We start from the raw sequence: 25,642 nt of genomic DNA on the forward strand, positions 1-25,642 counted from the left end.
GGAAGTGGCGTCCCGGGGACGCTTTAGGGAAGGTGCCTGCGGAGTGCGCGGACACTCGCGGCGAGTAGGCCTCTCGGGGCCGCCATGAGCCGCCTCCGGGATGACTACGACCCCTACGCGGTGGAGGAGCCGAGCGACGAGGAGCCGGCTCTGAGCAGGTGGGCCGCTGCCCCTCGGTGTCCGGCCGGCCCTGGCCGGCCGTTGCGCTCCCCGCGTCAGTCAGCGGAGCCTGGGCCCGCTGTCGCCCGCTGCGCTTGCAGGGGCCTCGGGATGCCTGGTGGAACTGCCCCGTCTCTGGGGACCCGGGACTGGCCAGCAGTGCGGGAGGAGGGGATGTTCCGGAATAACGGGGCCCGAGGCGTAAATCTTCAGATGGAACCCTGCTTCTTACTGTTTAATAGCACTGAGACCGAAGGCAAGTCAGTTATCCTCGGCTTCGCATTTTTACACGGAAATTCAAGTGCGTGACAGTGTCCTGAGTTAGTGAGGACCACAGCACTTGGCATGAACTGCTCATCTTTAAGACTGTCAAATAGAAATAAGGGAATACTGAATGGACATTTTTTTTTTTTGGTTATGATAGCGATAAATACAAAATTCTTGTCTTTCATAAGTTTACTTTATAATGGGGGAGATGAAGTGCATATCTTCGAAGGCCATCGTAGATGATGACCTGTGATCGGCGCTGACGAGTTCCATGATGTGATAATATAAAACAGTATGAAAATAAAAAGTGATAATTGTGGAAAGGAAGTATTTACCCTTTTGAGGGAACTTGTAGTGTTTATACATATGTGTAAAACACATCCATTTCTTCTTTTTTCTTTGCTGGGTAGTCAACCCGCAGTTAAAAAAGAAATCTCTGTTTTTGTTTTTTGAGATAGGGTTTCTCTGGGTGGCCTTGACTGTCATGGAACTGTAGACCAGGCTGGCGTCGAATTCACAGTGATCCTCCTGCCTCTGCCTCCTTGAATGCTGGGACCAAAGTGTGCACCTGGTGCGCTGCTCAACAGTTTTAGTTTTTTGAGTCAGGGTTTCAGTTGGTAGTTCTGCCTGGTCTAGACCTCACTCTGTAGACCATGCCTCTGCTTCCAAGTGCCGGGGTTGAAGGTGTGGGGCCCTCTGTCTGTTTTGTTTCTTCCTATGTTAACCTAACTTTTAGAGCAGTGGTTCTCAACCTTCCTAATGCTGTGGCCATTTAATACAGTTCCTCATGTTGTGGTGACCCCCAACTGTAAAATTATCTCATTGCTATTTCATAACTGTAATTTGCTATGTTATGAATTGTAATGTAAATATATGATATGGAATGCTTTGGGGGTCGAGACCCACTATTGAGAACCACTTTAGAAGAGTTATCTTTTGGGGCCTGGGACGATGGCTTAGCTTGTAAAAAGCACTTGCAGTGTGCAAGCCTGAGGCCCCGAGTCCTATTCCCCTGAGCTCATGTAAAAAGCTCGATGTGTTACCATGTGTCTTTAATCCTGGCACTCCTTTGGTGAGATGGGAGGTGGAGACAGGAGACAAGAAGCTGGCGGACCAACCAGCCTGCACTGCACTGCCAGAAACAAGAAAGACCCTTCCTCAGCAAGGCAGAAGGCAAGAACCAGTTTCTCAAAGTTGTAGTCTGACTTCCAAATGCAGGTGCACACATAAATACAAATGCTATATGAATACTAAAACAGTGGAGATACAGAACATTGTAGCATTACGAGATCCCTCTTACTGCCTACAAGGATGCTAGTCTCCTTTTTCTCTGCTCTTGGTACTCATGTGGCTGGCCTCAAACTCACTGCACTCTCTCTGCCTTGGCCCTTTTTAACCTTCCTGTCTTCTGAGTATTGGGGTTAGAACTGTGCATTGTCACTTAGCTCCCCTCTTGATGCTCTTTAGTAGTCACTCTCAGTTCTTTATTGCCCTTGTATCCTGCTGGACCCTGTGATATCATTAGTCTTTTCTCCCCTCGCCATTGTTAGGAATGTATATAAGCAATGTCCTCCAACCTCTGACATGGGTTTTTTCCTGGAGATTTAGCTGGGTGGTGTATATAGTAAAGCCCCCTCCCCTTTTCTGTGCTCAGGATCAGACCCAGGGCTTTGTACCTGCTAGGCAAGTGCTCTGTCACTAAGTTACATTCCAGAGTATTGGGGTTCTCTCTGTTTTTTCTTTCTCTTTGGTCTGTAGAGGCAGGATTTCTCTGTGTAGCCTTGGCCGTTTCTGAACTAACTGTAGACCAGGCTGGCCTTGAACTCCCTGCACTGGGACTAAAGGTGTGTGCTGCCACCCTCCCTGCTGAATCTGTTATCATTCCTGATACAGGGTCTCATGTGTCTCAGGCTGGTGGCTTCTGATCCCCCTGCTTCTACTTCTCAAGTGCAGGGATTACGGATACATCACATCTGTTGTGATGTTGGTGCTCGCACCAGCCTGTGCCTACCAGCCAATCATTCTATCAACTCAGTAACAGCTTCAGCCTTTAATTATTAGGTACATAGTACATCTTGCATTAGAAATGTCATGGACATTTAATTTGTTCTTGTTTTGCGTGCCTGAGGATGTTCTTGAACTCTTCACCCTCTGGCCTCTTAAATTCTAGGATTGCAGGTGTGTACCACCATAGCTGGTTTAATTCATTTAAATACTGTAAATCACATTTTAAAAATTTTGTGAAGCCAGGCACAGAGGTGTGCCCCTGTAATCCCAGCACTCAGGGAGGCAGAGGCAGGCAGATCTCTGTGTGGGTTCAAGGCCAGCCTGGTCTACAAAGCCAGTCCAGGACAGCCAGCGCTACACAGAGAAACCATGTCTCTGGGAAATTGGGAGCACATGGGTGCCATGGCACATGTGGAGGTCTGTCCTCCCATGTGGGTCCCAGGGATTGAATCCTGGTCATCAGGTTTGGCGACAGGCACTTTACCTGCCACTGAGCTGTCTTTCTGGCCCTGACTTAATTATTTTTTGTTTGATTTCTCCTAATTACTTACTTATTTTATTTTTAAATTTATTACAGTTCATTCACTCTCCTAATTATTGTTATAATTCTGTGGGTAAGAAACTGACAGAAGTTAGTTAGGAGAATTTGAGTGTAATTTTCTTAGGGCTAGTGATGCAGCTCAGTGGTAGAAGAAGTCCTTAGCGTGCATGAGGCCTTGGGTTCAGTTACTAGCGCAGGAAAACAATCACTGTACATAGTCTCTGTAGTCACAGTTTTCTGTAGTACTGTGTCCTTTAAATTATGATATTTAATTGTTAACTAACATTTTATACTGATGTAGTAACTGTATTTTTTGTTTGTTTTGTTTTTCAGGACAGGGTTTCTTTGTGTATCCCTAGCTGTTCTAGACTCACTTTGTAGATCAGGCTGGCTGCAGACTCATAGAGATCTGTTTGCTTTTGCTTCCTGAGGGCCAGGATTAAAGTTGTGTACCCCCAGGCCCGGCTAAGTATATATGTGTGTGTGTGTGTGTGTGTGTGTGTGTGTGTGTGTGTGTATTATTTGTTTATTTGTTTTACTTAGATGAGTGCTCTATCTGCATGTACACCTTCATGCTAGAAGAGGGCATCAGATCCCAGTAGAGATGGTTGTGAGCCACCATGTAGATGCTGGGAATTGAACTCAGGTTCTCTGGAAGAGCAGACAGTGCTCTCAACCACTGAGCCACCTCTCTAGCCTCCATATTTTTTTTTTATTTTGTTGTAGTCCAAGAATAGTTGCACAAACTATTCAGACAACTGATCTCAGTCAGCTATGGGTGGTTTATTGAACACAACACCTCAAGATTGACCATGGTCAGGAACACAGAGGACTCAGGAGCCAAACTGTGACACTGGTCTGCTCCTCAGGCTTTTTATAAGGAAAACTGCAGCCAAGTAACAACCAGGTAACAAATCCATAACCAGGTGTAGGAAACAAACTATAACTAGATAACAACCAGGTAGCAAAGGGAGGGCAGCAGTACATCATTTTGAGTAGCTAGACAAAGCAGGTCTAACTGACCTTCAATTTGATTGGTTCTGCAGTTGAGGGACTTTACAGAGTGTCCAGGTAACAAAGTATACAAAGTTTAAGAAATAAAACCGTAGAGCCATAATCATTGGAAGGCAGAGCCTGAAAACTTGAACTTAATTTCACCTTATAATCAAGATGGAGACTAAAAACAAAATGGCTGCTATTATGCTAAAGACTGAAGCAGGTCTCAACAATTTAAGTAAATTCTCAGTTCTGTGAAGTTAGCTTTTTAGTTGCTAGAATTATGAATTGGTAACATGGTATTGGAAAGCAGTGTGATAACACAAGACAGCAGAAAGAGCTGGAAAGATGGCTCAATGGCTAAGAGCATTGGTGGTTCTTCCAGAGCACCTGGGTTAGCTTCCCAGCACTCACATTGTAAGTCACAACCATCTGATTGTAGCTCTGGGGGATCCAGTGCCCTTTGCTGGCCTGTGTGGCCCCAGGCAACACAACTGATACACAGTTACACATACAAGCAGAACACATACACACAGACAGAAGATTAGGCTGCACTTGTGGCTCATGTCTGTAACGCAATGTCCAGGAAGTAGAGTTAGGAGGATTGCTGCAGGTTTGAGGTCAGCTTGTTTCTATAGTGAGTTTCAGGTTATCCAGACCTATGTAGTGAAATCACCCCTGTCTCAAAAACCCAAAACCCAAAACAAACAAACAAAACAAAAACCCCCCAAAACCAGAACTGAAAATAATAAGGATTAGGTGATCTGTCTCCTGTTAATGACCATTTTTGTTTGTAATATGATAGGTGTATCAGATGTAAATTTGTAAAACCTAAAAAATTGCTGTTGAGCAGTAAGATGATAGAAGTTTTTAGTGATTGTGTTTTATTTTGTGGTGTTATATTTCAAACTTAGGACCGCACATGCTACATGAGTGCTCTACCACTGAGCCATATCCCAGCCCTGGTTCTAATTTTTTTTTTTTTTTTTTTAAGACAGGGTTTCTCTCTGTACCATTGGCTAGACTCACTTTTGTGGACCAGGCTGGCCTCAAACTCACAGTGATATGCCTGCTTCTGCCTTCCTGAGTGCTGGGATTAAGGGTGTGTGCCATCACACCCAGTAATATTTTTATATTTTCTGTGCTAGTTCTGAAGATGAAGTGGATGTGCTTTTACATGGAACTCCAGACCAAAAACGAAAACTCATCAGGGAATGTCTTACTGGAGAAAGTGAATCATCAAGTGAGGATGAATTTGAAAAAGAAATGGAAGCTGAGTTAAACTCCACCATGAAAACAATGGAGGACAAGTTATCCTCTCTGGGAACAGGTATACTTTGCACTTAATTTTCAGAGATATCCTGTAAAGGATTTCGTTCTTTTGAGTCTCTAGAATTTTGTATAGGTGCTTAAGAATCTCTCTCTCTCTCTCTCTCTCTGTGTGTGTGTGTGTATGTGAATGGTGCTGGTGTTGGGGTTAAACCTGGGTCTTAATGTTTGCTTGGTAAATTGTTGTACCACTGAGGTAGAGCCTCACTTCTTTTAAATTTTTGAGACAAGTTCTGGGTGAGTTACCCAGTCTGGCTTGAACTCACTGTAGCCTCTGTGATCCTTCTGCCTCAGCCTCCTGAGTGACAGATCCTCACCACCAAATTTGACTAATACTGCACTGTTAAATGAAGGGATGAATGTGCTTGGCAGTCTGCCAGTTTTCTTTGATGACTAACCTGTTATATATTATTAATTAGGTACTATTTAATAGCAAGTCCTGGTATTATTTCCTTCTGTAGTTAGAATAAAAACCACAGCTGGGTGAGGTGGCACATGCCTTCAGTCCCAATACTTCAGAGAGATCAGGGCTAGCCTGGTCTACAAAACAAGTTCCAGGTCAGGCAGTGTTACATACAGAGAAACCCTGCCTGGAACAAACAAACAAACAATTTAAAAAAAACCCAAAAGGCATACAAAAATAATTTTAGGTTGTGATGGCAGATTTAATGGTGTATCACTACAAATTCCTGTGTCTTTGCAGTGGGTAGTAAATAAACATTTTGTTCATAGATTTTTTTAAGTTTTATTTATTTATTTTATGTATATGAACACTCTGTTTTCATGGACACCAGAAGAGAAATCAGATTCCATTGCAGATGGCTGTGAGCCACCATGTTGTTACCGGGAATTGAACTCGGGACCTCTGGAAGAGCAGTCAGTGCTCTTAACCGCCGAGCTATTTCTCCAGCCCCTTGTTTTTAGATCTTTATATATGATTTCCTTGACTTGAAATTGGTTTGTGAAAGCAAGACTGGTTAGAATTGATTTTTGTATTGGTCTGTGCTGTAACCTGAAGAACTGGAAGGTGTAATTGAGGCACAGGAAGAGTCAGGGCCACAGGTGTGTGATGATGTAAGCTGGAGGAGGAAGTGTGTACTCTTGGCTCATCTCACTGCTTACTGCCCCTTACTGATTCAAGACATCCTTTCCTGTTCTCCATGCTGTATTGTGTCCTTAAAAGGTAGCAATACGTATGCTGAAAACCTGGAAATATGCATTTAAACCTCAGTTAGGTCTATGGGAAGGGAAAAAGAATGCTTTTCCCCTAATTTGGTAAACTCATCAGGGAGTGATTCCCTGTAGGTACATAGGGCACAGAAATCAAGTAAGTTACTGGGATAAATAAGAATATTTTACTATACAAATGAGTTATGAATAAATTAACACTATTTGAAGTGGTGGAAGTATATGTGGAGGTTTTTTGTGTGCATGTGTGTATCATCTGTGGTTGAGTTTGTAAATTTCACTTCTGGTTTGGTAGGGTCTTCCTCAGGAGTTGGCCAAGTGGGAGGAGTTACAGCAAAGTACTACGATGAGGTATATTTTGATTCTGATTCTGAGGATGAAGACAAAGCAGGTAAGAAACATTTTGTTTAGCAGGTGTATTTTATGAATAATATTTGCCATAACATTTATTTGATTCTAGATTTTCCCCTCAGTTTTGTATTTGAAACTTCTATGTTAATGGTGTTTTGCCTGCATGGTTATCTGTGTGCACCATGTGCGTGCCTGGTGCAGGCCAGGAAAGGGTATTGAATTCCCTAAAAATGGAGTGATAGAAGTTTGTGAGCTGCCGTGTTGATGCTGGAAATCCAATCTGCGTCCTTTGGAAGAACAGCCAGTGTCCTAACTACTGACCCATCTCTTCAGCCCCTCTTAATTTTATGTTTAAGAAACTGAAATTATAGCCTAAGCCAAGTGTGATGGTGCACACCTTTAATCCCAGCACTCAGGGAGGCAGAGGCAGGCAGATCTCTGTGAGTTTGAGGCCAGCCTGGTCTTGTAGCACATTCAAGGTCTATGTAGTAAGTTTAAGTCCAGAGCGACACAGTATGACTCTGTCTCAGAAGGAGATTGGATGCTATTGATGGGGTATGTGTTGTGGGAGTGGAACACAACAGGACTGATAAGAAAGGCGAGGGGTACAGATATGAGCATTCATTTACAATAGCACTTCTCAACATGTGGGTCTCGACCCTTGTGGGTCGACCGATCCTTTCACAGGGTCGCCTAAGACCGTCGGAAAACACCTATTTCCTGTGGTCTTAGGAACTAAGATACACTCCTCTGTCCATCTCCAGGCAGGTCGGCCCACATACGAGTACCCGGTGTGAAGACATCATCGGGCCAACCCCATCATGTACACGCAGATAGAGGTGTATGTGACAGGGCTGGCGCCATGTTGTGCTTATGCCGACCAGTGTAGAGAACAGCTACTGTGCTGAAAGCAGCAGTATTGGAGGTAAAACGACACTTCATGAATTAGGATTACTGGGTTAATGTAAAATCATCAACTATTGCCAAAAAAAAAAAAAAAAAAAAAAAAAGATTCTGAACCAGGGGAACTTTATCTGGATTGGTTTTTATATTCAGCTGTGGTTGATGTGAATACTGCCCCCTTGTGACAGCAACAGGTATGGTAAAAAACAAAACAATGGTAAATCCTAGGAAACTTTATGAATTGTGTTGACCAAACTATGCCATTTATGTTTTGTGTTAGTAAAGCTATTGTGATATCTTATTTTCATTAGAAAACTATCCCATGACAATGGATCACATAGAGAAAAACATTAGGAAAATACAGTGAAGATTTTTTACAGTATGGTTTTACTTTAATAATTACAACAGGAGTTGAAAAACTACATGTTATTTGTTGTGAAATTCTATCAGCAGAATCTATGAAACCAAACAAACTAAAATGCCATTTTGATAGCAAGCATTGGAGCTTTGCCTACAGGTGTACCCACTATTTTAGAAGGAAAGCTGGTGGACTCTAGAAAGCCTTATCTAGCCAGGCAGTGGCGGCACACACCTGCAATCCCAGTACTCAGGAGGTAGAGGCAGGCAGGTCTATGTGAGCTTGAGGCCAGCCTGGTCTACACAGAGCTCTAGTTCTAGGACAGCCAAAGCTATACAAACTCTGTCTCAAAAAGAAAATTCATATTTGGTGGCACTCAGAATCGCCAGAGTGATGAAACCTCATATCTTTGCTCACATCTTTGCGGATTTCCTGTTGCCATTGTTGGAGTTATGATCAGAGTAGAATTTGTTACAAGGTCGAGTGCAGTAGCTTTATCTAATGACACTGTCCATGGAAGAATAGATGACATGGCATGACATGGCTGCTGTTATTCTTGATCAGGTAGCCCAGGAAATGAGATCTGCTCCACTTCCAGTACTTCAGCTTGTTGATGCTACAGATGTTGTAGTTCACAGTTACTGGTTTACATGAGGTTATTAATGATGGCGACTTTAAAGAGAAACAACACCTGTTGCACACGGTGTGTTTGACACAATTGATTCGTTTCTGAAAGTGTGTAAGATCTCTTGGGAAATATTTGTTGTGTTTGCGCGCAAGGTGCTAGGATGTCCATCTGGATTTCCCAGTGAATGAGTCACCAAAAGTCATCAGAACTCACTGATTCATCAGCAGGTCTAGCAGCGAAGATGCTGTCGCCATGGGAGTTCCCAGAGGAGAAGTGTCTTTAGCTCTGTCAGTTTTGTAAACAGTTTTATAAAAGTTTTATAAACAGTCGACTGTTTTCTCAGCTGCAAAAGTTGGATACACTGGACAAAGCTCTGATAGTTCATACTGAAGTGACATGGCTATTGAGAGGAAAAGTTTTTGAGCTTTATGAGGCACTCAGGATGTTTTTAAATCAGAAAACAAAACCACAGTTGGAAGCACTTTTCGGCAATCGTAGTGAATTGCAGAAAATAGCTTACCGGGTTAACATCTTTGCCATCTTGAAGGTGTTAACTTTATCACTGATGCAAGGACCAAATGCAGCATGCCTTGATTTGTCTGAAAAGATCTAATCATTCCAAATGAAATTTTAGCTTTAGCAAAAAAAAAAAAAAAAAAAAAAAAAGGGATAAAAAGAAAATGTACCTGTTGAGTGTCTTATCTGCTTTCTTTGAGGAACATGACCTTAAACCGGACGAAAGGATTGGGATGATAATTTCTCTGAAAGAACCCTTGTACATGCTTGCAGACAAAATTTTATCATATTTTCCAAATCTACCTGATAACCCCATTTGCCCTTGCCAGAAGCCCATTCATAGTAAGTTGAAGGTATTCCTGAGACAGCACAAGAAGGGTTCATTGAATCTACCAGCAGCAATGTAGCAAGCACTGATTTTTCCACAATACCAGTTACAAAACTCTGGATCAAGTGTTTGCAAGTGATCAAGTAATCCTGTTCTGTCTGAGACTGTATTGTGCCTTCTTTCATTCCCAACAACATATCTTTGTGAAACAGGGTTTTCCATCTTATTGCTTATCAAATCTAAATACAGAAGACTTGTGAAAAAAACTGTTCCCCCTTCACCCCCTAGACAAGGTTTCTCTGTTTAGCCCTGACTATCCTGGATCTTGTTTTGTAGACCAGGCTAACTGCAAACTCAGAGATCTACCTGCCTCTGCTTCCCCAGAGCTGGGATTTAAGGTGTGACACCACCACCCCCAATTCACCAGGGAAAGAAGCAGTCTTAACCTTCACACTGATACACTGGATTTTTATGCAAACTGTCACAAAACATATCAATGTAGTTTACTGTTGTTATACTAACACTGTTACCCATCGCTACACCATACTTCAAGACAAATTTCACTTATTTGTAATTAGAAATAAATATTTCACAATATATAGTTACATATTGTTTTTGTGATTAATCACTATGCTTTAATTATGTTCAGTTTATAACAATGAAAATACATCCTGCATATCATATATAAATACACACACACACGTTATGATTCATAACAGTAGCAAAATTGTAGTTACGAAGTAGCAATGACAGTAATTTTTTGGTTAGGGTCACTACAACATGAGGAACTGTATTAAAGGGTTGAATGAAGCATTAGGAAAGTTGAGAACCACTGGATTAAAGGCATGTATCACCATATCTGGCTGGACATATACATGTATATAAACATATACATTATGTGTAAACATACACATTTTTATACATATATAAAATGTATTACATACTTTTTTCCTTTTTCAAGATAGGGTTTCTTTGTGCAGCCCTTGGCTGTCCTGGAACTTGCTCTGTAGACCAGGCTGGCCTTGAATCAGAGATCCACCTGCCTGTGCCTTCCTGGTGCTAGGATTAAAGGTGTTTGACACCACTGTCTGGCTCTTATGTTTTTATATTTACCTCTACCTATTTGTTCTATATCAGGGTGCCCTCCACTCATGGAGATCCAGCTGCCTTTGTCCTGCCATACCCCCCATTCCACAGTGTGTTGTGGGTTATTAATATTTAATATTGATTTATCTTTTAGTTAAACAGCAGTTGTTCCTAAATCAGCTGTATACCCAAATCGCCACACAGAGACTAGGATTTATTTAATTAACCTAGAGGACAGTGCTGGGCAGTAGTTACTCCATTCTAAACCTCGAGGCCCTCTCATTCAGATTTCCCACATTATACTTGCTTTTAGTTATATCTTAGGTCTGGTTCATTTTTCCTCAAAAGTTTGAAGCCTTTCCCTGACTCCTCCCACTTGCTTCTTTCCCTTCCCCCTCGGGGCCCTGTTCTCTCCATTGCTCCGAATTGGCTGGTTGTTTTATTGACAATACAGAGAACAAATGGTGGGATGTTTACACAAACTTGAGACAGGCAATGCTCAGAATAAACATAACAATGCAGTGTCCAGATTGAAGCCAGATAGTGGGATAGAGAAATCAGCATTTGAATGAACAAGGGTAAATTGTATACTTTCCACAAGAACATTATACCAACAGCAGTGCTGGGATTAAATGTGTGTACCACCATATCTGGCCTAAAAGCACATTATTTTTTTCAAGACAGGGTTTCTCTGTGTAGCCCTGATTGTCCTGGACTTCACTTAACTCTATGGACCAGGCTGGCCTCAAACTCAGAGATCCACCTGCTTCTGCCTTCCAAGTGCGGGGATTAAAGGTGCCCGCCACCATCACAGCCCAGCTAAAAGCACATCTTGTAAGTCTACTCTTTTTGTTTTACATATTCTGGGTACTCCAGAATGTTAGACAAGGGGCTAGAGCAATGGTTCTCAACTTTCGTGTTACCGTGACCCCTTAATACAGTTCTCATGTTCTCCAGCCATAAAAATTGTTGTTGTTGATACTTTGTAACTGTAGTTTTGCAATGTTATGAATCATAATGTAAATATTTGAGTTTTCTGATGGTTTTGGTGACCCCTGTGAAAGGGTCGTTCAACTTTCAAAGGGGACACAACCCACAGGTTGAGAACCACTGGGCTAGAGCAATGGCCCAGAGGTTAAGAGTACTTGCTTTTCTTGCAGAGGGCTTGGGTTCAATTCCTAGAACTCAACACTGCCCTAACAGCTGTCTGTAACTCTAGTTCCAGAGGATCTGGGGTCCTTTTTTGGCTTCAGCAAGTACTAGGCATTCATGTACTTACATAATTCAGGCAAAATACTCACATATATTAAGTAAAAAACAATAAACCTTAACAATTACCATTTGGTTTTAAAATATTCTTTGCTCTGATTTTAGTATTGATTTGAGAGATGGTCTTAGAGTGTAGCCCCGTCTGACGTGGAATTCAGTGTGTAGCACAGGTTGGCCTCAAAGTTGTGACATTTTCATGCTTCTGCATTGCAAATGGTAGGATTATAGGTGGGAACCACCATCGTCTAGTTTAGTAATGTTTCATGTTTGAGAACTTGTGATGAGCTTATATGTGAAAAGTAGTTCATAGGACTAAGGGTGGAGCTCACCTGGTATGCACAAAGCCCCAGATGTGATCCCTAGCAGTGAATAAGCTGGGTGCAGTGGCACACACCTAAAATCCAGTATGTGGGAAGTGAAGGCCGGAGTTTCAGAAGTACAGGATTATCCCAGGTTACATAGTGAATTTGAGGCCAGCTTAGGCTACGCAAGACCCAAATCACATTCTTAACAGTCTTTTTTTTCTTAATTAAAAAATTATTCTGTATGTGTATGTGTTTATGGGAACTTATTCTACAATTTATGTGTGGCTGTAGAACTTGTGAGAGTCATTTCTCTTCTACCATGTGAGTCCCAGGGATTGAACTCAGATTGTCAGGCAGGGTGGTAGACACCTTTACCCAATGAGTCATCTTGACCTTCTTCCTTGTGTTTTTCACAGGGTCTCATATAGGGTAGGCTGATCTCAGACTTGTTCTGTAGCCAAGGATGACCTTGAGCTCAAGATCCACCTGTCTCAGGTTCCCAGGCACTGGGGTGACAGATGTGCCCAGGTAGTTTTAAGTGTTTTTTTTTTTTTGTTTGTTTGTTTGTTTGTTTTTTTGACAGGGTTTCTCTGTGTGTAGTCTTGGCTATCCTGGACTTGCTTTTGTAGACCAAACTGGCCTTGAACTCACAGAGATCTGATTCCCTGAGCCCAGGGATTACAGGTGTGCACCACCACGCCCAGCTGAAGTGCGTTTTTTTGAGACTGAATTTTCATTATTTGAATTTAGCCCTTTGGCCTCCTTTATCTTTTATTTTAGTGTCTTAATTGGACAAGACTCTTATTTGAGGATAGCTTTATTTAATTTTATGCATTTTGGGGAGTAGGGCGCTACTGTTGTGGCCAGGGTGCTCTCTCATTGAGTGGCCCAGGCATGGCAGTCCTACTGCCTCAGCCTTCCAAGTGCTGGGAGTGCTGGCTAAAGAGACGCTTTAGGCATCTTTAAAAGATAATGTACATAGAATAAATACACAGTATGGGAAACAGGAGCATCATTTTGTATAAACTTTAGACATACTGATCCATATTCTTAACCTTTTAAAAATTAGCACAAGTGACTAAGAAAAAGAAGAAACAACACAGGATTCCAACAAACGATGAGTTGCTCTATGATCCTGAGAAAGATAACAGAGACCAGGCCTGGGTTGATGCACAGAGAAGAGGGTAAGAATTTAAGTCTATTTTGACAATCTTTTTTTTTTTTTTAAATATTTGTTTATTATATCTATAATATTCTGTCTGCATGTACACCTGAATGCCAGAAGAGGGCAACAGATCTCATTATAAATGGTTGTGAGCCACCACATGGTTTCTGGGAATTGAATTCAGGACCTTTGGAAGAGCAGTCAGTGCTCTTAACCTCTGAGCCATCTCTCCAGCCCTTTAGACTCTTTTTGAGAAGGTCAGAGTGGCTTTTTCAGTACTTTCCCCTTTACTCTATGTGTACTTGTTTTCATGCAAACACACCAAAAAGTTGGAGGAGAAAACTTGAATGCCTTATTTGAAAATAAACAGCAAATTTCAGTTAGACAATTTTATGTATGTATGTATGTATGTATGTATCTTTTTAATTTATTTTTTATTTATTATAGTTTATTCACTTTGTATCCCAGCTGTAGCTCCCTCCTTTATCCCCCCCCAACCTCCTTCTCCCTCCCTCATCTTTTCCCATGCCGCTCCCCAAGTCCATTGATAGGGGAGGTCCTTCTCCCCTTCCCTCTGACCCTAACCTATCAGGTCTCATTAGGACTGGCTACCTTGTCTTCCTCTGTGGCTTGGTAAGGCTACTCGCCCCCTCAGGGGAGGTGATCAAAGAGCCAGCCACTGAATTTGTGTCAGAGACAGCCCCTGTTCCCATTACTATGAAACCCACTTGGAAACTTAGCTGCCATGTGCTACATCTGTGCAGGGGTTCTAGGTTATCTCCATGCATGGTCGTTGGTTGGAGTATCAGTCTCAGAAAAGATCCCTGTGCCCAGATTTTTTTTTTGTTCTGTTGCTCTCCTTGTGGAGCTCCTGTCCCCTCCAGGTCTTTCTATCTCCCTCTTCTTTCATAAGATTCCCTGTATTCTGCCCAAAGGTTGGCTATGAGTCCTAGCATATGTTTTGATACCCTGCTGGGTAGAGTCTTTCAGAGGCCCTCTGTGGTAGGCTCCTGTCCTGTTCCCTGTTTTCTCCCTCTTCCGATGTCTATCCTGTTTTCCTTTCTGAATGAGGATTGATTATCTTACCCAGGGTCCTCCTCCTTGCTTAGCTTCTTTAGGTGTACAGATTTTAGTATGTTTATCCTATATTACATGTCTAATGTCCACTTATAAGTGAGTATATACCATGTGTGTCTTTCTGCTTCTGGGATACCTCACTTAGGATGATCTTTTCTAGTTCCTACCAATTGCCTTCAGATTTCATGAGTTCCTTGTTATACTGGGTAGTATTCCATTGTGTAAAAGTACCACAATTTCTGTATCCATTCCCCAAAAGAGGGACATCCGGGTTGTTTCCAGATTCTGGGTATTACGAATCCTTTTTGTATACTTGAGCATCTTTTGGATATATGTGTAGGAGTGGTATAGCTGGATATTGAGGTAGCACTATTCCTAATTTTCTGAGAAAGCGCCAGATTGATTGCCAAAGTGGTTGTACAATTATACATTCCCACCAGCAATGGAGGAGGGTTCCCTTTTCTCCACATCCTCACCAGAATGTGTTGTCACTTGAGTTTTTTATCTTAGCCATTCTGATGGGTGTAAAGTGAAATCTCAGGGTCATTTTGATTTGCATTTTCCTGATAACTAAGGACGTTGAACATTTCTTTTAAGTGTTTCTCTGCCATTCGATGTTCCTCTATTGAGAGTTCTTTGTTTAGCTCTGTACACCATTTGTTGATTGGATTACTTGATTTGTTGCTGTTTAACTTGAGTTCTGTATATATTCTGGATGTTAGTCCTCTGTTAGATACAGGGTTGGTAAAGATCCTTTCCCAGTTGTTCTGTTCTGATGACAGTGTCCTTTGCTTTACGGAAGCTTTTCAGTTTCATGAGGTCCCGTTTATTGATTGTTGATCTTAGAGCCTGTGCTGTTGGTGTTCTGTTCAGGAAGTTGTCTCCTGTGTCAGTGAGTTCAAGGCTCTTCCCCAATTTTTTTTCTAACAGATTTAGTGTCTGGTTTTATGTTGAGGTCTTTGATCGGTATATATGTATTTAAGAAAGGGTTTCTCTGTGTAACTTTGGCTGTCCTGGGACTTGCTCTGTAGACCAGGCTGGCCTCCAACTCCAAGATCTGCCTGCCTCTGCCTCCCTGAGTGCTGGGATTAAAGACACATGGCACCACCACCCGGCTGAATAAACAGATTCTCATGTAACCCACACTGGCTTCAAAACGTAATATGTAGTTGGGGCTGGCCTTAAATTCCAGCTCATGCTGCCTCCACCTTCTAAATGCTGTCTACAGTGACAGGTGTGTCTCACCACAACAATTAGCTGTTGGGTTATTGATGAATCTAAACTGTTATAGTCAGTCTCTTCACTTAAGAAATGAAATAACTTTTTATTGTTCTTGTGAGACAGGCTCTTGCTATGTAGCTCTGGCTGGCCTGGTACTCATTCGTGTTGTCCTGGCTAATTTACAGCAATCCTGCCTCAGCCTCCTACAAGCTGGGATTACAGGTATGTGCCACTATGCCTGGCCTTCCCTCTCAACCCTACCCCCATGGTACTAGGGATTGTTTGAACCTAGGCTCTTAAGCATGCTGGGCAAATGGATCACTGAGCTGTATCCTTAACCCCCATTTTCCTTTTTAAAACAAAGTCTCAGGAAGTTGTTCAGACTGGCCTTGAAGTAACTCTGTAGACTAGTGGGTCTGGAACTCGCAATTCTTCTTCCTTAGTCTCCTGGGAAGCAGGAATTATGGGCCTGTACTGATAAACTAAGTCCGTCCTTCCTTCCTTCCTCCCTCCCTCCCTTCCCTCCCTCCCTCCCTCTCTTCCTTCCTTCCTTCTTTCCTCCCTCCCTTTTTTTCCAGACAGGGTTTCTTTGTGTGTAGACCAGGCTATCCTGGAACTCCCAAGCACTAGGATTAAAGGTGTGTGTCACCTTGCCCAGCTAAACTAACTTTAGTGTTTGGTTTGGTTTGGTTTCTTTTTGGTCTTTTCAAATTAACTTTTCCCATGTAGACAGGTTTTAACTTTTTGTTGTTGTTGTTGTTGTTGTTATTGTTGTGAAGCTAGGGCCTTGAAGTCCCAGGGCTACTCCTGCCTCAGCCTCCCAAATGCTGGGATTATGCATGTGCACTAACATGCTTATTTTATAATTTTAAGTTACTTTGAGCATCTAAATTGTTAATTTTATTTTATTTTGGCTGCTGTGGAACTATGTAGACCAGGCTGGCTTTGAGTACACAGAGATCTATCTACCTCTGCCTCCCAAATGATTGTTGTTGTTGTTTTTTTTTAATCCCAGATGCTGGGATTAAAGGCTTGCCTCACCTTACAGGCCCAAGAGCAAAATGTGTTTGAGGTTCATTTACATCTGAGGTTCAACTTCTTTTTATGGCTGAGCAATGCCATTGAATGTATGTATCTCAGTGTTTTGTCCACTTGTCCACCAAGGGACATTTGTGTGGTGTCTGCCTGTGGCTGCCATGAACAGTGCTATCAGCACAGGTATTGGGCTGAGTCCCTCGTTCTGTCTTTGGTTACAAACCTGGGAGGGGCATGACAGGATCTGGTGGTGATCCTGTATTTTTACTTTTGTGTGTGGTGCTGGAGAGGGAATTTATGCTGTTGTGCGTGCTAGGCAAGTGCTGTGCTGCTGAGCGTCACTCTCAGTGCCCAGCAAGTCTAGAGGATCCACGTTGCTGTGGGGTCCTTCAGCTTCTTTTCTTCCAGTGTCCTTTCCCTCTTCCTGATTGACTCCTGCGATGCTTTCCCCAGTGTCTCCTGGTGTTCAGTTCCTGAAGCTTCCTTCATTTTGTTTTCTGAGGCAGGATCTCCTAGGAAGCGTAGGTTGGCCTGGGATTTGCTGTGTTAGCCCAGCCTGGCATTAGGAGCTTTTGCTCTTCTTGCCTTAGCTTTCTGGATTCATTTTACTTTTCTTTCGTTCGTTCCTTCATTCATTCATTTTTTTGGTTTTTCAAGACAGAATTTCACTTTTTAGCCCTGGCTGTCCTGGACTCAATTTGTAGACCAGGCTACCTTGAACTCACAGAGATTCACCTGCATCTGCCTCCCAGAGTGCTGGGATTACAGATGTGCATCAGCACATCTGGCCATTTATTTATTTTTAATTGGTTATTGGTCTGTGTATCCACGCAGGCATGCTTGCTCAGGTTAGTGGACAACTTGTAGGGATCATGTGAGTTCTCCAGCTTGAACTGGAGAACTGGGTTAGTGCCAGCATCTTTACCTGTTAGGCCATCTTACAAAATCCTGCACCTTTACATTCTGAGACATGCTGTCGCCTGAACCTTGAGCTCTGCTCAGCTGGCCAGTGACCTCCAGTTATCTGCCTGTGTCCATCCTGTGTCCCTGCAGCACTGCCATGGGCTCGTGCTCTGTGCCCCTGTACATTTTATGTGGGTGCTGGAATCTTAGCTTAGCTCCTCACATTTGCACAGCAGCACTTTTCTGACTAAGTCATTCCCCAGCCTCCTGCCTCTCCTTTTGTGTGTTTTGAGACAGGGTATTTCTTTCAGACTGGTCTGGAGCTCACTGTGTGGTCCAGGCTGTCTTTGAATTTGTGGTCTTCCTGTGTTGTCTCACTAGTGCTAGGATTACTGGTCTGGGCTGCCTTGCCTGGCCAACTGAAGTTCTTGACTGCAAAGGTGAAAATAGTTTCTTAGAGTCTCCTTGTTTTTGGCATCTGAAGTATTTTGAAGAGTCAGGTGTGAGAAACTTAGCTTCCTGTTAGCATTCACCTGAGATTTTCCTCACAATCACAGTAACTTTATGGTTTGTTAGGTTTAGCTTTTATGAGACAGATCTCATTTTAGCTCGCACTGGCCTTGAACTCTGGAACCTCCTGCCTCTGTCTCTAGAGTGCTGGGATTATAACATCCCACCAAACTTTCTTCTTTGGAAGAAAGCTACTGTGTCTATTTCAGACTTGAGTGAGGAGTTAGCTTCCTTGAGATTTGATTCGTCTTTTTTTTTTTTTTTTTTTCTTTTTTGAACCACCCCCTTCACTTTCTGTTTCTGCAGGATGTTTCAGATAGATCTTGTAAACCATATCCCTAGAGTTAGCCATTTCTGTTAGAGAGATGGCTCAGTGGTTAAGAACACTCGTTTCTCTTGTAGAGGACCTGAGTTTGGTTTCCAGCATCCACATGGTGGCTCATCACCGTCCTTAACTCCAGTCCCTAGAGATCCCACACTTTCCCACACCAGACATGCATGTAGTACACTTAGACACATGCAGACAAAACATACTTAAAATACATCAAAGATGTAAGTAATAATAATGAAGCAGTTAGCCATTTCTCTGATTCCTTCTCTGCACAGTGACATTAGAAACCAAGATTTGGTTGATTAATGTATTTTTCCTTCTCAATTTTATTTTTCTGTTTTAGCTATCATGCTTTGGGATTACAGAGAGCATGTCAGAAACAACAGCCTGTTCCGAACAGTGATGCTGTTTTGAATTGCCCTGCCTGTATGACCACACTGTGCCTTGATTGCCAAAGGTAAACGTATCACATACACACTAGTGAGTGTGCCCCACCCTAAAGCAGACCTTCCTGAAAACCAAACAGCTTCGTGGCCCTCTGCTTAAGTCATGTTCAAGTAAAAATTTATTTGACAAAAATGTAGAAAAAGTGATAGCTATGATATGTGATATAGTTGCAGGAATCTAAAGAGCAGAATTGGTTTTATTCAAGTGTATAGTTTGCTAAAAGTTCCTCTCTCTGTGATGCCTAAAAAAACAGGAGTGAGAGCAGGGGTTCAGCTAAGTCAGAAACAGGGTGATTGAGCAGAGAGCTAAGGTTGAGTTGGCTCCATACCACGTGGGTATGTGGCGTGTTCCAGTCTGATGTTAACTGAGAAAGCAGAACTAGCCAGGTGGTGGTGACACACATCCTTAATCCGAGCACTTGGGAGGCAGAGGCAGGCCTGGTCTATAGAGCGAGTTCCAGGACAGTTAGGCTACACAGAGAACTCTGTCTCAAAAAGTCAAGAGAGCGTGACAGAGAGCAAAACTGCAGCAAAGCCCCCCCCCCCCAAAAAAAAGCAGTTTCCACTTACACAGAACTCCTTATCCAGCTCAAGCAGGAGCTTCTTAGTCTTTTATTAGTGTTAATCCAGAAGGAATTCAAGGCCTTGCAGAGTAAATTTCTATTTTCCATTCCCTGAATAATGGAAATGAAGCTGAGCCAATTTCTCAGTCTGTCACTGCTCTGTTGCTGGAGGGACCCTTTTTGTCCAGTTTTTGCCGATAAGACCATTTGCACAGTGTAGTGATGACAGTGTGTTCCTTTGAGATGGGTTCTCACTGTGCAGCCCTGACTGGTCTCTAACTGTCTTTGCACACCAGGCTGGCCTTGCACGCCCACCTGCCTCTTAGGTGGCGTGACCGCAGGCCACTACTAGACTGCGGGTTTTTTCAGTCAGAGCCTCACCATGTAACAGCCTTGCCCTTCCTGCCTCAGCCTTTTTGAGTGCTGGGGTCATAGGCATACTGCACATGCCCAGTGAGCTGGAGCGCTGTGGCTCCCAGCAACAATTCTAGATTTATGTTAGTGCGTGCATGTGTGTGCACCATGAGTGCTCCTTAGAAGGCAGAAGAAGATGGTTGGAACACCTAGAACTGGAAATTAACAGACAGTTGTGAGCTGCCACCTTGGTGGGAAGCAAGCCTGGCTTCTCTGAGAGAATGAGTGCTCCTAGTGGCTGAGCCTTCTCCATAGTCTGTTCTTTTGTTCATTTACTTAGTGTGCGCGTGTTTGCACACGTGCTGTGGCATATGTGGAGGTCAGATGACAATTTGTGGGGAGTTGGTTCTTTCCACCATGTAGGTTCTGGGGATTGAAATCATAACCAAGCTCAGGCCATCACGTTTGAAGCAAGCGCTGTACCACTGAGCTGTGCTCAGGGGACTATTTTTTATTTTATTTTTTAATATGGAATGCTTCAGAAGTGTACATGTCATTGCCAGGCATGGTGCTACAGGCCTTTAATTACAGCACTTTCAAGGTAGGGGCAGGAGGATCTCTCTGAGTTCAAAGCCAGTCTGGTTTACATAGAGAGTTCCAGGACATCTAGAGCTGCCTAGAAAAACTGTTTCTCAGAAAAGAAAAAAAAATTTCATGTCATCCTTGCACAGGGGAGATGCTAATTTTCTCTGTATTGTTCCAGTTTTAATATATGTGCTCAAGGGACAGTTGTTAAAATTTGTAATTATTAGTGTAATTATTAATTAATAGTATTTCAAACTTTTGCTGGCATAGCGGTTCAGGCCTATAACCCCAGCATTTGTGGATTGAAGCTGGATGGTTGTTGTAGGTTGGCTACAAAGTGAGAACTTGCTTCAAAAAACCAAAATGGAGGCTAGAGAGATGGCTCAGAGAGGTTAAGAGCACTGGCTGTTCTTCCAGAGATCCTGAGTTCAATTCCTAGCAACCACATGGTGGCTCACAACCATCTATAATGAGATCCGATGCCCTCTTTGGGCATGCAGGTGTACATGCAGATAGAGCATTAAATGAATGAATGAATCTTTTAAAAAATGGTCTGGGAAGATGGCTTAGTGGTTAAGAACACTTGTTGCTCTTATAGAGGACTCAGATTCGAATGAATGAATGAATAATAAATCTTTTAAAAAATGGGCTGGGAAGATGGCTCAGTGGTTAACGATAGTTGTTGCTCCTGTGGAGGACTCAGATTCATTCCCCAGCACCCCGAAGCCAGGTAATCCAACAACCTCTTCTGACTGCTGTAGGTATCAGGCCTGCCTGTCATGTACATACATACAGGCAAACACTTAGACACATAAAGATAAATTGTTTTTTTGCAAACAAAACAATATAAACATCAAATAATTCAAGACAGAAGATTAAGTTTCTGATTTTAATTGAAGTGTCTGGGTATGGTGGTGTTACCTTAATTTATACTACTTCCTCCAATTTGATTTTAGATTTGATCCAGTTAAGTTTGTCTGTATATATAGAAAGTTGTTGTTTTTGTTGTTGAGGTTTTTGTTGTTGTTGTATTGTTTGTTTTATGAAACAGAATATCACTATGTAGAGTAAGCAGTCCTCAAACTTTGGGCAGTCCTTTCTCATCTCTAATGTAGTGGGATTCCTGAATCCTGTAAAAGTTCTCTAGAGTTTGGTTCAAACTGAACAGAACAGCACATGCCTGTAATGTCAGTATTTGAAAGATGGAGAGAAGGATCTTGAATTCTTTTTCTTTTCCTTTTTTTTTTTTTTTTTCTTCAGTTTTTTGCAAGTCAAGGTTTCTTTGTGTAGTCTTGGCTATTCTGGCCTTGTAGACACTAGGCTGGTTCCCTCCCTGAGTGCTGGGATTAAAGGCAGACACCACCACGCCTGGCTCAGAGTCCTGAATTCTAAACTTACTGTAGCTACATATCAAGTTCAAGCTCAGTTTGGACTGTATAACAAGACCTTGTTTTGAAAAGATAAACTTTGAGGTCTGGCTCCATCATCTAGGTCTGGCCTAGATGATGAAGGTGTGACTAAGCCTGACAGTCTGAGCTCACCTCCACTCCAACAGCCACATCATAGAAGAGAGCAGGCTCCCTCTCAGTTCCACAGAGACTGTGATGGCTGCCCGCCTTTCCAGCTCCCACCTCCACAGATCCAGAACTGGCATGATGGTGCACACCTGCTGTCCCAGACTAGGAAAGGCAGAGGCAGGAGAATCAGGAGTTACATAGCAGATTTGAGGCCAGCCCAGGTTATGTAAAGACCTGCCTCAAAAAAATCTTAAATAGTATCCATCAAGTTCCAGCAACTTTTTTTTTTTTGTCTAAGTTTAAAAAACAAATTTAAAAACTTTTGTAGAAATAATTTTTTTATGGGATACAAATTGTTTTTCCCACTTTATTTTATTTTATTTTATTTTATTTTATTTTATTTTTCAAGATAGGGTTTCTCTGTGTAGGTATGCATCACCACTGTCCAGCTTTTCCTCTTGATTTTTGTTGTGATGGGTATAAATGTTTTGCTTGCATATGTATGTCTGCGCATCATATGCGTGCAGTAACCACAGAGGCCAGAACAGGTGAGCTGCCGTGTGGGCAGTGGAAATCGAATCCAAATTTGCAAGAGCAGCCAGTGTTCTTAACAGCCAAGCCACCTCTCCAGCCCCTAAAAATTGTTTTTAAAGCAATAGAAAAAGAATCCAGAGCTGGAGAGATGGCTCAGAGGTTAAGAGCACTGGCTGTTCAGTGGCTCATAACTATCTATGATGATATCTGGTGCCCTTTTCTGGCCTGCAGGCTACATGTAGGTAGAACACTGTATAAGTAATAGATAAATCTTTAAAAAAAGAAAAAGAATCCAGTTTTATACTCAGGTGGCAGAGGCAGGTGGGCCTCTGAGAGTTCCAAGAACACATAGTGAAATGTATCCTGTCTTAAAAGAAGGAAAAAAAAAAGTATATTTAAAAACCCTTCAGGGTTGGAGCCAGGCATGGTGGCATATGCTTTTGAGCCTGGTAGTCAGGAAGCAGAAGCAGGTGATTCTCAGTGAGTATGAGGCCAGCCTAGTTTACATATGGAGTTCCAGGCCAGTCAGGGCTACATAGGGAGACCCTGTCTAAAAAAAAAAAAAAAAAAAAAAAAAAAAAAAATTTCAGTGCTGGAGATTAAATCTCAATTGTGTATTCTTTTTCATTGAACTATATCCCTAGCCCAGCAATACATTTCTACTTTATTTATTTATTTGTTTGTTTGTTTATGTTTTTTTTTTGAGGCAGAGTCACTCTATGTAACCCTGGTTGTCCTAGAACTCACTATGTAGACCAGGCTGGCCATGAAATCACAGGAGATCCTCCTGGCTCTGCCTCCCAAGTGTCGGAGTCGAAGTTGTGTGCCACTGTGCCCCACTGACATTCCATTTAAGGAATTATTTCTCCGTAGAGTGGTGCTACGTGCCTGCAGTCTCATTATTGAGTGGTTGAGACAGGAGGATTGTGAGTTCCAGGTTTTAGCTTTGGCTGCTCCATCTCAAAAAATAAAAAAGATGCTCCACTTTGTAACAACCTTTTCAAATTTCCTTAAATTTATATTTCATTCCCTTATCCTTCCTTTGGTGGATATTCATGTAGGTTTTGGTGTTCAAAGTCAATCTAAAATTGACAGCTGTTAAATACAAACTCTCTGTTTCATTCTGCTTCTAGGCATGAATCCTACAAGACTCAGTACAGAGCAATGTTTGTGATGAATTGTTCTGTCAACAGAGAGGAGGTTCTAAGATATAAGAATCCAGAAAACAGGAAGAAAAAGCGAGGCACAAAGAAGATGAGGTCTAACCCCGAAGATCCCCCAGAAACAGAAGTGGAAGAAATCTATCACCCTGTCATGTGCACAGAGTGTTCAACTGAAGTGGCAGTCTATGACAAGGATGAAGTCTTCCATTTTTTCAATGTTTTAGCAAGCCATTCTTGAACAGTATGACAAGTAACTGTTCAGCGCTGTGTAGAGGGCAAATATGGACTCTTGTTTTCCTCTTTCTACTCGTATCATTCAGTGACATTGCGTTATTAAAACAGTATTTCATCTTTAGGAAAAGGAATGGTTATCAACCTCTATCTCTTCTCCCTTTTTTCTTTTTAATTTTCTCATGAGTGATGATGGGACTGATTATCCAATCCATTTCTGATGATTATTTGGAGACTTCTGGGTTTCTTATTTATTAAATTAGCTTCCTAGAATTAAACAGTTTTGCAATAAGTTTTTGTTTCTTAATGTTTGGTCCTTTTTTTATTGTTATAAATAAAATACTAGAGGTTGGATGTCTAGCTTGTCTTTGCTACTTTGTGGGTTCTTCTTTTTTCCACCTTTTATCACCCCCTACCTCCACCACCACCCATGGTCTCAGCCCATCACTAGATAGGAGAGAAAGAAGGATAGAGGGGAGAGACAGATCTCTGAATCTAAAATCTTTCTTTCTTTCTTTCTTTCTTTCTTTCTTTCTTTCTTTCTTTCTTTCTTTCTCTCACTCTCTTTCTTTTCTTTGTTTTTTCTTTTTCTTTCTCTCTCTTTCTTTCTCTTTTCTTGTAGCTGGTCTTTGCTACTTTGTAAGTTCTTCTTTTTCCCACCAGTTATCCCCCTGGTTTCCCCCTATCACCAGATAGGAGAGAAAGATCGGGGAAGGGAGAGAAAGAGATCTCTGAATCTGATTTCTTTCTTACTGTTTCTTCTTTGATTGTGATTACTAATAAACTGCAGACAAGCCCCTGAAAGACCTACAACCACCAATCCTGCCTCTTGGGGCCTAGCATTTATATACCCTCTGAAAAGTTCCCAGCATTCCAAACGTCACAGAGTCAGAGGAACTTTCTCCATCTGCCTCTGCTAGAGCATGAGGTGGATCATAGTCAGCTGTTAAAAGCAGCCACATACCCCACACCTGGGATGGAAACAAAAACATATATTACGAAGCAGCCGCATATCCCCATGCCTGGGATGAAAATGAAAACATGTATTTACGATATTCACCAAAATTCCAGAATTCTCCCCAAGTGGCTGCTTACAGAGAAATGAGTTTTTATGTTTGGCAAGATGGCTCTGCACTTGGCATGCAAGCCCGACAGCCTGACTTCAGTCCCTGCATCCATTTGTGGAAAGAGAGAATCGAATCTTGAAAATCTTTCCTATGACGTAAACACATGCTTCAAATACCTGTAATTCAAGAACTTGAGAAAGACGAGGAGGGAAGGAAGTTAGTTTCAGTGTGTTCGTTTTTAGAATATGTTGGTGTGTATATGGAAGCAATATAGGGGCCAAGTTTAATATATGCGTAACATTTTTAGTTTCAAATTAGCACATGGTACTATGTTACAGAGCAGCACTGCCAGTCTGAGGAGTGTAACCTTGTCTTACCATATTCTAGCTTTGTAAGATTTTGTTATTTTTATTGCAAGCCCTACTTCCTTCTCAGATTCTGTAACCACCCTCCAGTGCACCTCATCCTCCCATTTAGTGGGATGTTCTCAGTGTCCTATAAAATCACCTGGAGAAAATATTAAAAGCCTGCTGTTGGGGATGATCTTTTTATGCACTGTGTAAGGATTGTATATTCAAATACTGACTTACGTACCACCAGAGAGCTGAGTACAGGCAGAACTTTGTAATGTTATTTTTTGGCTACATCATATTTTGTAAACACCTGATTGGTTTAATATAAAGCTGAGCGGTCAGTAGCTAAGGCAGGA

General features: G+C 42.1%; 1 protein-coding gene and 1 pseudogene across 3 annotated transcripts; one reads left to right on the forward strand and one right to left on the reverse strand.

The window, feature by feature from the left end:
* Positions 1-24,220, forward strand: Eapp (E2F associated phosphoprotein). Of its 3 annotated transcripts, XM_055608613.1 has the most exons (6): positions 1-158; positions 5,119-5,300; positions 6,783-6,878; positions 13,301-13,415; positions 18,817-18,930; positions 23,606-24,220. In XM_055608613.1, the coding sequence occupies exons 1-6, from the start codon at positions 85-87 to the stop codon at positions 23,871-23,873; spliced, it is 849 nt and encodes a 282-aa protein (XP_055464588.1). In that variant the 5' UTR covers positions 1-84; the 3' UTR covers positions 23,874-24,220. The 3 variants fall into 3 exon arrangements, with proteins under 3 accessions (XP_055464588.1, XP_055464589.1, XP_055464590.1); XM_055608614.1 differs by lacking the exon at positions 18,817-18,930; XM_055608615.1 differs by lacking the exons at positions 13,301-13,415; positions 18,817-18,930 and having other exon boundaries at positions 23,606-23,736.
* Positions 20,533-20,623, reverse strand: LOC129677945 (U6 spliceosomal RNA; annotated as a pseudogene).
* Positions 24,221-25,642: the final 1,422 nt, after the last annotated feature.

This window comes from Psammomys obesus, unplaced genomic scaffold, assembly GCF_907164565.1.
Source record: "Psammomys obesus unplaced genomic scaffold, mPsaObe1.curated_primary_1811, whole genome shotgun sequence".
Taxonomy (NCBI): domain Eukaryota; kingdom Metazoa; phylum Chordata; class Mammalia; order Rodentia; family Muridae; genus Psammomys; species Psammomys obesus.

Bases quoted from the DNA above. Each gene is read 5' to 3' on its own strand.
- Eapp (XM_055608613.1), top strand. From the start codon at position 85: ATGAGCCGCCTCCGGGATGACTACGACCCCTACGCGGTGGAGGAGCCG. The intron at 5,301-6,782 runs GTATACTTTGCA...CTGGTTTGGTAG, and splicing joins GTTATCCTCTCTGGGAACAG to GGTCTTCCTCAGGAGTTGGC. The intron at 18,931-23,605 runs GTAAACGTATCA...TTCTGCTTCTAG, and splicing joins CTGTGCCTTGATTGCCAAAG to GCATGAATCCTACAAGACTC.